Source organism: Tachyglossus aculeatus, chromosome 11 (genome assembly GCF_015852505.1).
Source record: "Tachyglossus aculeatus isolate mTacAcu1 chromosome 11, mTacAcu1.pri, whole genome shotgun sequence".
Taxonomy (NCBI): domain Eukaryota; kingdom Metazoa; phylum Chordata; class Mammalia; order Monotremata; family Tachyglossidae; genus Tachyglossus; species Tachyglossus aculeatus.
This window is the reverse complement of record NC_052076.1, coordinates 4,369,402-4,384,627: the sequence shown is the minus strand read 5'-3', so window position 1 is coordinate 4,384,627 and position 15,226 is coordinate 4,369,402. Positions and strand designations below refer to the sequence as shown.

Sequence of the window (15,226 nt, the reverse complement as noted above, 5' to 3'; positions counted from 1 at the left end):
TGCATCCCCCCCCTAGCGCTTAGAGCAGTGCTTTGCACAGAGCAAGCCCTTAATAAATGCCATTATTATTATTATTATTATTAGCAAAAACGACCACTGTTATTCTGATGATGGAGGAGGATGAGGGAGCCGGGCAGGGGGCGGGGCTTGGCGGAGGGCGCGGGATCAGATTGGCAGGCGAGGGGCGGGGCTTGGCGGGCGGGCGGAGGGCGGGGATTGGCTGCAGGCGCGGGGGCGGGGCTTCACTGGCGGGCGAAGCGCTATGATTGGCTGAGGGCGCGAGAGGGCGGGACCTGGTTGGCAGACGAGGGGCGGGGCTTCACTGGCGGACGAAGCGCTGTGATTGGCTGGGGCTGCGAGAGGGCGGGACCTGGTTTGCGGGCGAAGCGCTGGGATTGGCTGCAGGGCGGGGTACGGGACTTGTCTGACGGGCGAAGGTCGGGGATTGGCTGCGGGCGCGAGGGGGAGTGGGACCTGGCTGGAGGGCGAGGGGCGGTGATTGGCTGACGGATGGGGGGGCGGCTTATCCTCGGGCGCAGGGGGTGGGGATCCGGGCGAGGGGCGGGGATTGGCTGCGGGCTGGAGGGGGGCGGGGCTTGGCTGTAAGAGGAAGGGCGGGGATTGGCTGAGGGCGCGAAGGGGCGGGACCCGGCTGGAGGGCGAGGGGCGGGGCTTGTCCGGCAGGCGAGGGACGGGGATTGGCTTCGGGAGCAGGGGGGCGGGACCCGTCTGGAGGGCTAAGGTCGGCGATTGGCTGCGGGCTCGAGGGGGGCGGGACCTTTCTGGCGAGCGAGGGGCAGTGATTAGCTGCGGGGGCGGGGGGCGGGGCTTATCCTCGGGGCTGGGGGGGCGGGATCCGGGCGAGGGGCTCGGATTGGCTGCGGGCGCGAGGGGGGCGGGGCCTGGCTTGCAGAGGAAGGGCGCGGATTGGCTGAGGGCGCGGGCGGGACCAGGCCCGCGGGCGAAGGGCGGAGCCTATCTGGAGGATGAAGGGCGGTGATTGGCTGCGGGCGCGGGGGGCGGGACTTATCTTCGGGCGAAGGGCGGGGATTGGCTGCGGGCGCGAGGGGGCGTGGCCCGGCCTGGTGTCGCGGGGCGGAGATTGGTTGCGCGCACGGGAGGCGGGGCTTATCCTCGTGCGAAGGGCGGTGATTGGCTGCGGGCACGAGGAGGCGGGGCCCGGCCGGCGGACGAGGGGCGGTGATTGGCTACGGGAGCGGCGGGCGGGGCTTATCCTCGGGCGAAGGGCACTGATTGGCTGCGAGCACTAGGCGGTGGGGCCCGGCCGGGGGGGTCGCGGGGCGGAGATTGGCTGCGGGCGCGAGGGGGGCGGGGCCCGGCTGGCGGACGAAGGGCGGGGATTGGCTGCGGGCGCGAGGGGGCGGGGCCCGGCCGGCGGGCGAAGGGCGGTGAGTGGGTGCGGGAGTAGGGGGCGGGGCTTATCCGCGGGAGAAGGGCGGGGATTGGCTGCGGTCGCGAGGGGGCGGGGCCCGGCCGGGGGTCGCGGGGCGGGGATTGGCTGCGGGCTCGACGGGGGGCGGGGCCCGGCGCGCGACGGCGGTTGGCCATGTTGGCCCGTTGAAGCCTCCCGTCGCTGGCCGAGGCCCGGCGGCCTCCGAGGAGCCCGGATACCCCCCTCCCCCCACCCCGCGGATTGTGTGTGTGTGTGTGTGTGAGTGTGTCGGGGGAGACAATGGAGAAGCCGGCGGCGGCGGCGGCGGCGGCGACGAGCGGGGAGAACGAGGCGGAGAGCCGGCAGGTCCCGGACTCGGAGCGGGGCGGGGAGCCGGCCCGGCTCAACCTGTTGGACACTTGCGCCGTGTGTCGCCAGAACATCCAGAGCCGCGCGCCCAAGCTGCTGCCCTGCCTGCACTCCTTCTGCCAGCGCTGCCTGCCCGCCCCGCAGCGCTACCTCATGCTGCCCGCCCCGGTGCTGCCCGCCGACACGGGACCCGCCGGACCCGCCGCCCCCGGCCCCCCCGGGACCTCCCCCGCCGGCCCCGCCGCGCCGCCCTACGGCGCCCAAGGTGAGGGCACCAGCGGGACGCGACGCACGTGATCCCGGGGGGGGGGGTGGGGGGCGTGCGCGTGCGCGCCCCTGTCACACCGCGGGCGGGAGCGCGCGCGGCCGGCCGGGCGGTTGGGCGGGCGGCGCGCGCGCATTGTGACATAGAGCGCGCGCGCGCGCGCGACGCCGCCGCCGCCTGGCGCGCGCCCCCAGCGGCGGTGGGGGGAAGTGTCGCTCGGCGGGCCCGGCGGCTCCGGCTGCCGACCCCCCTCCCCCCCCACCTTCTCCATTCATTCATTCGTTCATTCATTCATTCATTCCTCCTCCCCTCCCCATCTCCTCCTCCTCCTTTCATTCATTCATTTATTCATTCATTCATTCCTCCATTCCTTCTCCCCTCCCCATCTCCTCCTCCTCTTTTCATTCGTTCATTCATTCATTCATTCCTACCTCCCCTCCCCATCGCCCCCTTCCTTCTCCTCCTTTCATTCATTCATTCATTCATTCATTCATTCCTCCTCCCCTCCCCATCGCCCCCTCCTTCTCCTCCTTTCATTCGTTCATTCATTCCTTCCTCCTCCCCTCCCCGTCGCCCCCTCCTCCTCCTCCTTTCATTCGTTCATTCATTCATTCATTCCTCCTCCCCTCCCCGTCGCCCCCTCCTCCTCCTCCTTTCATTCGTTCGTTCATTCATTCCTCCCTCCCCCATCGCCCCCTCCTCCTCTTCCTTTCATTCATTCTTTCATTCATTTAATCCTCCTCCCCTCCCCATCACCCCCTCCTTCTCCTCCTTTCATTCGTTCATTCGTTCATTCATTCATTCATTCATTCCTCCTCCCCTCCCCATCACCCCCGCCTCCTCCTCCTCCTTTCATTCGTTCGTTCATTCATTCATTCATTCATTCCTCCTCCCCTCCCCATCACCTCCGCCTCCTTTTCCTTTCATTCGTTCATTCATTCATTTAATCCTCCTCCCCTCCCCATCGCTCCCCTTCCCCTCCTTTCCTTCGTTCCTTTATTCATTCATTCGTTCATTCATTCCTTCTCCCCCTTGCACATAGTAAGTGCTTAATAAATGCCATCATCATTATTATTATTATTGCCCCCTCCTGCTCCTCCTTTCATTCGTTCATTCATTCATTCATTCCTTCTCCCCTCCCCATCACCCCCCCTCCTCCTTTCATTCGTTCATTCATTCATTCATTCCTTCTCCCCTCCCCATCACCCCCCCCTCCTTTCATTCGTTCATTCATTCATTCCTTCATTTCTTCATTCCTTCATTCCTCCTCCCCTCCCCATCACCCCCTCCTCTTCCTTTCATTCATTCATTCATTCATTTAATCCTCCTCCCCATCGCCCCCTTCCCCTCCCTTCCTTCCTTCATTTATTCATTCATTCGCTCATTCATTCATTCGTTCATTCATTCGCTCATTCATTCCTTCCTTCCTCCTGCTCCTCCTTTCATTCGTTCATTCGTTCATAAGTTCATTCTTTCCTTCCTCCTTCCCTCCCCATTGCCCCTTCCTTTCATTCCTTCATTCATTCATTCAATCGTATTTATTGAGCGCTTACTGTGTGCAGAGCACTGGACTAAGCGCTTGGGAAGTCCAAGTCGGCAACATCTAGAGACGGTCCCTACCCACCAGCGGGCTCACAGTCTAGAAGGGGGAGACAGACAACAGAACAAAACATGTGGACAGGTGTCAAGTCAGAACAAATAGAATTAAAGCTAGATGCACCTCATTAACAAAATAAATAGAATAGGAAATATGTACCAGTAAAATAAAGTCGTCAGAACAAATCCCCTCCCCATCACCCCCTCCTCCTCCTCCTTTCCTTCGTTCATTCGTTCATCTATTTATCAAGCGCTTAGTACAGTACTCTGCACACAGTAAGCACACAATAAATACTATTGAATGAATTAATTCCTCCTCCCCTCCCCACAGCACTTGTATATATTTATACAGATTTATTACTCTACTTTTGTACATATTTACTATTCTATTTATTTTGTTAATGATGTGCATCTAGCTTTAATTCTGTTTGTTCTGACGACTTGACACCCGTCCACATGTTTTGTTTTGTTGTCTGTCTCCCCCCTCTAGACTGTGAGCCCGCTGGTGGGTAGGGACCGTCTCTCTATGTTGCCAACTTGGACTTCCCAAGCGCTTAGTACAGTGCTCTGCACACAGTAAGCGCTCAATAAATACGATTGAATGAATGAATTCCTTCCTCCTCCCCTCCCCATCACCCCCCCTCCCTCCTTCTGCCCTTACCTCCTTCCCCTCCCCAAAGCATTTGTATATATTTGTACAGATTTATTACTCTATTTATTTTACTTGTACATATTTACTCCTCTATTTATTTTATTAATGAAGTGTGTCTAGCCATAATTCTATTTATTCTGACGGTTTTGACGCCTGTCTACATGTTTTGCTTTAGTGTCTGTCTTCCCCCTTCTAGACTGGAGCCCGTTGTTGGATAGGGACCATCTCTATATTTTGCCCAATTGGACTTTCCAAGCGCTTAGTACAGTGCTGTGCACACAGGCAGCGCTCAATAAATACGATTGAATGAATGAATGTCTACTTGTTTTGTTGTCTGTCTCCCCCCTTCTAGACTGTGAGCCCGTTGTGGGGTAGGGATTGTCTCTGTCTGTTGCCCAACTGGACTTTCCAAGTGCTTAGTACAGTGCTCTGCACACAGTAAGCGCTCAGTAAATACGATTGAATGAATGAATTCATCCATTCCATCGTCTACACTGCGAGTCCGTTGTTGCGTTGGGATTGCCTTTATCAGTTGCCGATTTGTGCTTTCCCAAGCGCTTAGTCCAGCGCTCTGCACACAGTCAGTGCTTTGTAAATACGATTGAATGAATGTGACTGTATTTTATTAATGATGTGTATCTAGCTATAATTCTATTTATTCTGATGGTATTGACGCCTGTCTACTTGTTTTGGTGTCTGTCTCCCCCCTTCTAGACTGTGAGCCTGTTGTTGGGTAGGGACTGTCTCTATTTCTTGCCCATTTGTACTTTCCAAGTGCTCAGTACAGTGCTGTGCACACAGTGCTCCGTAAATACGATTGAATGAATGACAATTTTATTAATGATGTGTATATATCTATAATTTTATTTATTTATTCTGATGGTATTGACACCTGTCTTCTTGTTTTGGTGTCTGTCCCCCTCTTCTAGACTGTGAGCCCGTTGTTGGGTAGGGACCGTCTCTATATGTTGCTGACTTGGACTTCCCAAGTGTTTAGTACAGTGTTCTGCACACAGTAAGCGCTCCATAAATAAGATTGAATGAATGAATTTATTGAGCTCTGACTGTGGACTGAGTGCTTGGAAAGGACAATCTGGCAACAGAGAGATACAATGCCTGCCCAACAATCAATCAGTCAATCAATCGTATTTATTGAGCACTTACTGTGTGCAGAGCACTGTACTAAGCACTTGGGAAGTACAAGTTGGCAACATACGGAAACAGTCCCTACCCAACAGTGGGCTCACAGTCTAAAAGGGGGAGACAGAGAACAAAACCAAACATACTAACAAAATAAAATAAATAGAATAGATATGTACAAGTTCAATAAATAAATAAATAAATAAATAATGGGCTCACAGTCCAGAAGAACAGTACTTGGCACATAGTAAGCCCTTAACAAATACCATCATCATCATCATCATTCATTCATTCAATTGTATTTATTGAGCGCTGACTGTGTGCAGAGCACTGGACTAAGCGCTTGGAAAGTCCAATTTGGCAACAGATAGAGGCCATCCCTACCCAACAATGGGCTCACAGTCTAAAAGAACAGTGCTTGGCACATAGTAAGCTCTTAACAAATACCACCATCATCATCATTTATTCATTCAATCGTATTTATTGAGCGCTGACTGTGTGCAGAGCACTGGAGTAAGCGCTTGGAAAGTCCAATTCAGCAACAGATAGAGGCCATCCCTACCCAACAGTGGGCTCACAGTCTAGAACAGTGCTTGGCACATAGTAAGCCCTTAACAAATATCATCATCATCATTCATTCAATAGTATTTATTGAGCGCTGACTGTGTGCAGAGCACTGGACTAAGCGCTTGGGAAGTCCAATTCGGCAACAGAGGCCATCCCAACCCAACAGCGGGCTCACAGTCTAGAAGAAGAAGCAGCGTGGCTCAGTAGAAAGAGCCCGGGCTTTGGAGTCAGAGGTCATGAGTTCAAATCCCGGCTCTGCCAATTGTCAGCTGTGTGACTCTGGGCAAGTCACTCACTTCTCTGTGCCTCAGTTCCCTCATCTGTAAAATGGGGATGAAGACTGTGAGCCCCCTGTGGGGCTGATCTCTTTGTAACCTCCCCAGTGCTTAGAACAGTGCATTGCACATAGTAAGCGCTTAATAAATGCCATTATTATTATAGAAGGACAGTGCTTGGCGCTTACTGTGTGCAGAGCACTGGACTAAGCGCTTGGAAAGTCCAATTTGGCAACAGATAGAGGCAATTCCTACCCAACAACGGGCTCACGGCCCAGAAGTGGGGGAAGACAGACAGCAAAACAAAGCAAGAAGACAGGCATCAACAGCTCGGGCGGTCAGTGCCCTCGGGAGGGCCAAGGGCTGTTTGCCCTCCTAACGGGGAAATAATTCAGTGTGTTGGCAAAGGGGGTGAGCTAGGCTGTGCCCCACTGCCCCTCCTATCATGCCCACCCATCGCCGCCGCTTAGCCTTCTCTCACTGCCTGCCTGCCTCTCTCGCTCTCACTTCTGCACTCTCTAATAATAATAATAATCTCTCCCTCCCTGGCTGCTTGCTTCTCTCTCTTTCTCTCTCTCAGTAATAATAAGATTTGTTAATAAGCCATCCCTCCCTGCCTGGCTACTTGCTTCCTTCTCTCTTTTGCTCGCTCACTCACTCGCTCTCTTTCAGTAATAATAATCGGATTTGTTAATGAGCCTTCTCTCCCTGCCTGGCTGCTTGCTTCTCTCTCTTTCTCTCTGTCAGTAATAATAAGATCTGTTAATAAGCCTTCCCTCTCTGCTTGTCTGATTGCTTCTCTCTCTCTCTCTCTTAGTAATAATAATCAGATTTGTTAATGAGCCTTCTCTCCCTGCCTGGCTGCTTGCTTCTCTCTCTTTCTCTCTGTCAATAATAATATCTGTTAATAAGCCTTCTCTCTCTGCTTGTCTGATTGCTTCTCTCTCTCTCTCAGTAATAATAATCAGATTTGTTAATGAGCCTTCTCTCCTTGCCTGGCTGCTTGCTTCTCTCTCTTTCTCTCTCTCTCAATAATAATAAGATCTGTCAATAAGTCTTCTCTCTCTGCTTGTCTGATTGCTTCTCTCTCTCTCTTAGTAATAATAATCAGATTTGTTAATGAGCCTTCTCTCCTTACCTGGCTGCTTGCTTCTCTCTCTTTCTCTCTCTCTCTCAATAATAATAAGATCTGGCAATAAGCCTTCTCTCTTTGCTTGTCTGATTGCTTCTCTCTCTCTCTCTCTCTCTCAATAATAATAATCAGATTTGTTAATGAGCCTTCTCTCCCTGCCTGGCTGCTTTCTTCTCTCTCTTTCTCTCTCTCAGTAATAATAAGATCTGTTAATAAGCCTTCTCTCCTTGCTTGTCTGATTGCTTCTCTCTCTCTCTCTCAGTAATAATAATCAGATTTATTAATGAGCCTTCTCTGCTTGCCTGGATGTTTGCTTCTCTCTCTTTCTTTCTCAATAATAATATCTGTTAAGCCTTCTCTCCTTGCTTGTCTGATTGCTTCTCTCTCTCTCTCTCTCTCTCTCTCACTCTCTCTCAGTAATAATAATCAGATTTGTTAATGAGCTTTTCTCCTTGCCTGGCTGCTTGCTTCTCTCTCTTTCGCTCTGTCAATAATAAGATCTGTTAATAAGCCTTCTCTCCTTGCTTGTCTGATTGCTTCTCTCTTTTTCTCTCTCTCTCTCTTTCTCTCTCTCTCAGTAATAATAATCAGATTTGTTAATGAGTCTTCTTTCCTTGCCTGGCTGCTTGCTTCTCTCTCTTTCTCTCTCTCTCTCAATAATAATATCTGCTAATAAGCCTTCTCTCCTTGCTTGTCTGATTGCCCCCCCCCCCCTTTTAGTGATAATAATCAGATTTGTTAATGAGCCTTCTCTCCCTGCCTGGTTTCTTGCTTCTCTCTCTTTCTCTCTCTCAGTAGTAATAAGATCTGTTAATAAGCCTTCTCTCCTTGCTTGTCTGATTGCCTCTCTCTCTCTCTCTCTCTCTCTCTCTCTCTCACTCTCTCTCTCTCTTTCTCTTTCAGTAATAATAATCAGATTTGTTAATGAGCCTTCTCTCCCTGCCTGGCTGCGTGCTTCTCCCTGCCTTTCTCTGTCTCCTTTTCAGAAATAATAATCAGATTTGTTAATGAGCCTTCTCTCCTTGCCTGGTTGCTTGCTTCTCTCTCTCTCTCCTCCCCCCTCCCCCCCCCCATCTCTCTCTTTCTCTCTTTCAGTAATAATAAGATTTGTAAATGAGACCTCTCTCCCTGCCTGGCCGCTTCCTTGTCTATGTCTTTCTGTAGTAATAACAATCAGATTTGTTAATGAGCCTTCCCTCCCTGCCTGGCTGCTGGCTTCTCTCTGTTTTTCAATAGTAATAATAGTAAGATTTGTTAAGAGCTTAGCCTGGCCCGAGTCAAGCATTGTTCTAAGTGCTTTCTTTCTCTCCTGGTCATTCTCTCTGGGGAGAAGGGGAGGGAAGGGGGTTTGTCGAGGTGCGTGCATTGCATAAAAGGGCACGGAAAGTAGATTGAAAGGCTCAGGAAGGCGTGTTATTATTCCTGGTTCATTGCTGGGTGACCTTGGGCAAGTCACTTAACTTCTCAGCCTCAGTTTCCTCATTTGGAAACGGGGATTTGATACCTATTCTGTTTAGACTGTGAGACCCATGTGAAATTGTCTTGCGTCTACCCTAGTGCTTAGCCAAGTCATTGCTTGGCACCTAGTAAACGCTGAACACAAACCACAATTAATGTTATTTTGAATCGTATCAAGCGCTTGCTGTATGCTGAGCACTGTGCTAAGCGCTTGGGAGAGTATAATGCAACAGAATTAGCAGACACATGTCGTGCCCTCCACCAGTTTACAGTCTAGAAGGGCAGGCAGACATTAATCTAAATAAATTACGGATATGTGTATAAGTGCCGTGGGGCTGAAGGGTAAACAAAGGGAATAAATCCAAGATCTTTAGTTCATTACAGTGTAGTATCCTAGAGGATAATGCTTAGCCAATCAACCATGCTTTCCACTAAAAGATGAGGGCAGCGTAATCGTTATTTTTAAGTAGAATATTGAGTTTTCTTCAGTCATTGAAATTGTCGCATAAAGGCACACTCTGGAAGATACTGTTTGCGGTTTAAAGCAATTAGATGTTTTATGCAGCAGCATCTGTTTGCGTGTTTTCAAATGTGTGGGTTTGAAAAGAAGTAGTTTGAAAATGTAGCCCATTTCCTTTTCGGGAATGTTTGATTTTGTCATACAAAATCACATTAAAGATGAGCTCCCACTCATAGCAAGAAGAACTTGCGCACATCTCTTTGCACACATTAAGCGCTCGATAAACACGATTGACGGAATGAAGGTATTATGCAGTCTGCTTTTATATGCAATTTACTTTTAGTATCTTTCTCCCCTGCTAGATTGTAAGAACCTGTCTGTTCATTCTGTTGTACTCTTTCGAGTGTGTCGCGTAGTGTTCTGCACACAACAGACTCCATAAATACCTTTGTGGGCTGAAAGTTAGTCTGTGTAGTCAGTCCATGGCATTCATTTTCAGAACAGGTGGAAATTTATTCTTCCATTCTGTTAAAGTTTTGATGATGAATTCAGCAGTTGTATTTGAGTGCTTACTGTGTGAAGGGACCGTCTCTATGTGTTGCCGACTTGTACTTCCCAAGCGCTTAGTACAGTGCTCTGCACACAGTAAGCGCTCAATAAATACGATTGAATGAATGAAGGGCACTGAACTAAGTGCTTGGTAGAAGTCTTCCCTGCCCACAAGGAGCTTACAGTCTAGAGGGGAAGACAGATATTAACTTAAACTCTAACCCTAGCTTAGAATAAATTAAATTAAATACCAAGTGCTTCGTATAGTGGTCTGCACCAAGTCAGTGCTCGATAAGTTTTATGGATTGGTTCTTTGTGGGTTTTGGCCTGGAGACCAAGAGTTCAAAAGAAGCATCTAGATCCAAAGAGAACTTGGAGGAATGGGAATGGAGCAAAAGCCAAGGAACTCCAAGCCTTCCTTTCTCATCCCTGAGCAGCGTGGCTCAGTGGAGAAGAGCACGGGCTTTGGAGTCAGAGGTCATGGGTTCAAACCCCAGCTCCGCCAATTGTCAGCTGTATGACTTTGGGCAAGTCACTTAACTTCTCTGTGCCTCAGTTACCTCATCTGTAAAATGGGGCTTGAGACTGTGAGCCCCACGTGGGACAACCTGATCACCTTGTAACCTCCCCAGCGCTTAGAACAGTGCTTTGCACAAAGTAAGTGCTTAATAAATGCCATTATTATTATTATTATTATTATTATTATTGTTATCCCTTCTCCGCCCCCCACAAGAAAAAGTATACCGTCCCTTTGGCTCCAGGAAATTTTTTAACCATTGGCTAAGGTTGCCAGTTGTATTTTCCCCAGACCATTGGTGGGGTTATTGTTGTTTATTTCAAAAGACAATTGCCCTGGTATTCAAATCTGAAGGCGTTTTTCCAACCCCAGACCATTGGTGGGGTTATTTTTGTTTATTTCAAAAGACAATTGCCCTGGCATGCAAATCTGAAGGCTTTTTTCCAACCCACACCAAAGGACATGTGAGAGTATTCTTGAAATATGGGGGTGCTCAAAAACTGTCACCCCAGATTACAGCTCCGAATGACACATGCTTAGAGTCCAGTGATGGGAATATCTGATTTGGGGGTGGGGAGGTATTGTTTCTGAGGTATCTGTTGTCTGGAGGAGAATGGATGAAATTGAGGATTACCTCAGTACATCCATCCATCAATCAATGGTATTTATTGAATGCTTACTGTGGCCAGAGCAGTGTACTAAGCACTTGGGAGAGTCTAGTACAACAGTGTTGGTAGATATCCCTGCCTCCAAGGAGCTCGCAGTATATCTAGACTTTGGGCGAGTCACTTAACTTCTCTGTGCCTCAGTTCCCTCATCTGTAAAATGGGGATGAAGACTGTGAGCCCCCCGTGGGACAACCTGCTCACCTTGTAACCTCCCCAGCGCTTAGGACAGTGCTTTGCATGTAGTAAGCGCTTAATAAATGCCATCATTATTATTATTATCTAGAGGATTATGATTATTATTATTAAGCATTTGCTATGTGTCAAGCACTGGGAAGATGCAAGATATTCAGATGGGGCACAGTCTCCACTTGGGGTTGCCAGTCTAAGTAATCAATCAATCAATCAATCAATCATATTTATTGAGTGCTTACTGTGTGCAGAGCACTGTACTAAGCGCTTGGGAAATACAAGTTGGCAACATATAGAGACAGTCCCTACCCAACAGTGGGCTCACAGTCTAAAAGGGGGAGACAGAGAACAAAACCAAACATACTAACAAAATAAAATAAATAGAATAGATATGTACAAGTAAAATAAATAAATAGAGTAATAAATATGTACAAACATATATACATATATACAGGGAAGTATATATCCTAAGTAGGAGGGAGAACAGGTATAGACTGTGAGCCCATTGTTGGATAAGGACTGTCTCTATATGTTGCCAACCTGTACTTCCCAAGCGCTTAGTACAGTGCTCTGCACACAGTAAGCACTCAATAAATACGATTGAATGAATGAGTGAATCCCCATTTTAGAGTTGAAGAAACTGAGGCCAAGAGAAGTGACTTTCTCCAGGTCACACAGCATCCAAACGACAGAGCTGGGATTAAAATCGAGGTCCTCTGGCTGTCAGGTCTGTTCATTCATTCATTCAGTCGCATTTATTGAGCGCTTACTGTGTGCGGAGCACTGTACTAAGCGCTTGGGAAGTACAAGTCGGCAACATACAGAGACGGTCCCTACCTAACGGCGGGCGCACGGTCTAGAAGGGGGAGAGATGGACAACAAAACAAAACACGTGGACAGGTGTCAAGTCGTCAGAATAAATGGAAATAAAGCTAGATGCACATCGTTAACAAAATAAATAGAATAGTAAATAGCATTCTCTTGCCACTCGACCTTGCTGCGTCTCGGAAGTGCTTTCCTTGAAGGAAGTCTTCTGGGTTTAAGCCTGTTGCTTACCTAAGGTTTGCGTGAGTGTGTGTGTGAGTGTGAGAGACACACACACCCCATTTCATCATCATCATCAACCGTATTTATTGAGCGCTTACTGTGTGCAGAGCACTGTACTAAGCGCTTGGGAAGTACAAGTTGGCAACGTATAGAGACAGTCCCTACCCAACAGTGGGCTCACAGTCTAAAAGGGGGAGACAGAGAACAAAACCAAACATACTAACAAAATAAAATAAATAGAATAGATATGTACAAGTAAAATAAATAGAGTAACAAATATGTACAAACATATATACATATATACAGGTGCAGTGGGGAAGGGAAGGAAGTAAGATGAGGGGGATGGAGAGGGGGACGAAGGGGAGAGGAAGGAAGGGGCTCAGTCTGGGAAGGCCTCCTGGAGCAGGTGAGCTCTCAGTAGGGCCTTATTATTTAATAATTTAATATTATTATTACTATTATCATTATTAAATAATAATAATGATTATGTTGATTGTTGATGCATAGGTTGATTGGTTGATTATTATTAAATAATAATAATGGCATTTATTAAGTGCTTACTATGTGCAAAGCACTGTTCTAAGCGCTGGGGAGGTTACAAGGAGATCAGGTTGTCCCACATGGGGCTCACAATCCTAATCCCCATTTTCCAGATGAGGTAGCTGAGGCCCAGAGAAGTGAAGTGACTTGCCCAAAGTCACACAGCCAACAAGTGGCAGAGCCGGGATTTGAACCCACGACCTCTGAGTCCAAAGCCCGTGCCCTTGCCACTGAGCCACGCCGCTTCACCGGCGGGGTTCACGGATAGCTTGTAACTCGATCGTTAGCTGAGCGCTAAGCAGCGCAGGGTTAGAAACTCACTGGTTGCATCAGTAAAATACCAGTTGCTGACCCACTTCATCGGCTCGATGAATGACAGCCGCTTTTAGGGACAGTGAAAGGGCCGGACTGTGGCGGCCTATAAGTGGCTGATTTAAATGCAGCAGCGGACATCTGAACCTTGCAAATCTGTGAAGCGTAAACGCGATACCGTAATCCGGCCTTCCGAGAAGGATGCATTCAGTCATTCATTTCATTCGATCGTATTTATTGAGCGCTTACCGTGTGCAGAGCACCGGGCTAAGCGCTTGGGAAGTCCAAGTTGGCAACATCGAGAGACGGTCCCTACCCAACAGCGGGCTCACAGTCTAGGAGGGGGAGACAGAGAACAAAACATATTAACAGAATGACAGAGAACAAAACGAAACATATTCACAAAATAAAATAAATAGAAAAAATATGTAAAAAAAAAATAGAGTAATAAATGCATACAAACATATATACATATATACAGGTGCTGTGGGGAAGGGAAGGAGGTAAGGCGGGGGGGATGGGGAGGGGGAGGAGGGGGCTGAGTGTGGGAAGGCCTCCTGGAGGAGGTGAGCTCTCAGTAGGGCCTTGAAGGGAGGAAGAGAGCGAGCTTGGCGGATGGGCAGAGGGAGGGCATTCCGGGCCAGGGGATGACGTGGGCCGGGGGTCGACGGCGGGACGGGCGAGAACGAGGCACGGTGAGGAGATTAGCGCTTAGTACAGTGGTCTGCACACAGTAAGCGCTCAATAAATACGATTGATTAGCGGTGGCAGAGGAGCGGAGGGTGCGGGCTGGGCTGCAGAAGGAGAGAAGGGAGGTGAGGTAGGAGGGGGCGAGGCGATGGGCAGCCTTGAAGCCCAGGGGGAGGAGTTTCTGCCTGATGCGCAGATTGATTGGTAGCCACTGGAGATTTTTGAGGAGGAAAGATAATAATAATAATAATAATGATAGCATTTATTAAGCGCTTACTTTGTGCAAAGCACCGCTCTAAGCGCTGGGGAGGTTACACGGTGATCAGGTTGTCCCACGGGGGGCTCACAGTCCTAATCCCCATTTTCCAGATGAGGGAACTGAGGCCCAGAGGAGTGAAGTGACTTGCCCAAAATCACCCAGCTGGCAGTTGGCGGAGCCGGGATTGGAACCCACGACCTCTGACTCCAAAGCCCGGGCTGTTTCCACTGAGCCGCGCTGGATGAGAAATTTGCTTCCCCATCTTCCCCAAGAACTTCCCCGGGAAACGAAATAACTCAATGTCAGTTCAGTCCTGACTCACTGTAAATGGCCATAAACTTTGGGCAAGGGCATATCCAGAAGGCTGTCGTAAAGGACAGTAAATAATTTGGGGGCATGAAGTGAATTATCCCAAACTTTGACATGCCCTCCCCCTCCCTCCCTTCCCTACCCAAAGGGTGACTAAGATCATTATTTAAAAGAAGAATTTCTATAGAGAAGCAGCGTGGCTCAGTGGAAAGAGCCCGGGCTTTGGAGTCCGAGGTCATGGGTTCATATCCCGGCTCTGCCAACTGCCAGCTGTGTGACTTTGGGCAAGTCACTTCACTTCTCTGGGCCTCAGTTACTTCATCTATAAAATGGGGATTAAGACTGTGAGCCCTTTGGGACAACCTGATCACCTTGTAACCTTCCCAGCACTTAGAACAGTGCTTTGCACATAGTAAGCACTTAACAAATGCCATTATTATTATTTATTATTTATTTATTCTCTGGGCCTCATTTCCCTCATCTGTAAAATGGGGATGAAGACTGTGAGCCCCCCCGTGGGGCAATCTGATCACCTTGTAACCTTCCCAGCGCTTAGAACAGTGCTTTGCACATAGTAAGCGCTTAATAAATGCCATTATTTTTATTTATTATTTATTCTCTGGGCCTCAGTTCCCTCATCTGTAAAATGGGGATTAAGACTATGAGCCCCTTGGGACAACCTGATCACCTTGTAACCTCCCCAGCGCTTAGAACAGTGCTTTGCACATAGTAAGCACTTAATAAATGCCATTATTATTATTTATTATTCATTTATTCTCTGGGCCTCAGTTCCCTCATCTGTAAAATGGGGATGAAGACTGTGAGCCCCCCGTGGGACA

At 49.1% G+C, this 15,226-nt stretch overlaps 1 protein-coding gene across 1 annotated transcript in view; it reads left to right on the top strand.

Annotated features, from left to right (window-relative positions):
- The first annotated feature begins 1,693 nt into the window (after positions 1 to 1,693).
- TRIM24 (tripartite motif containing 24) overlaps positions 1,694 to 15,226 on the top strand; it is a 73,798-nt gene continuing 60,265 nt past the window's right edge. The window contains exon 1 of the mRNA XM_038753553.1: positions 1,694 to 2,027. Within this exon, the coding sequence (XP_038609481.1) occupies positions 1,694 to 2,027 (334 nt within the window). The remainder of the gene's footprint in view (positions 2,028 to 15,226) is intronic.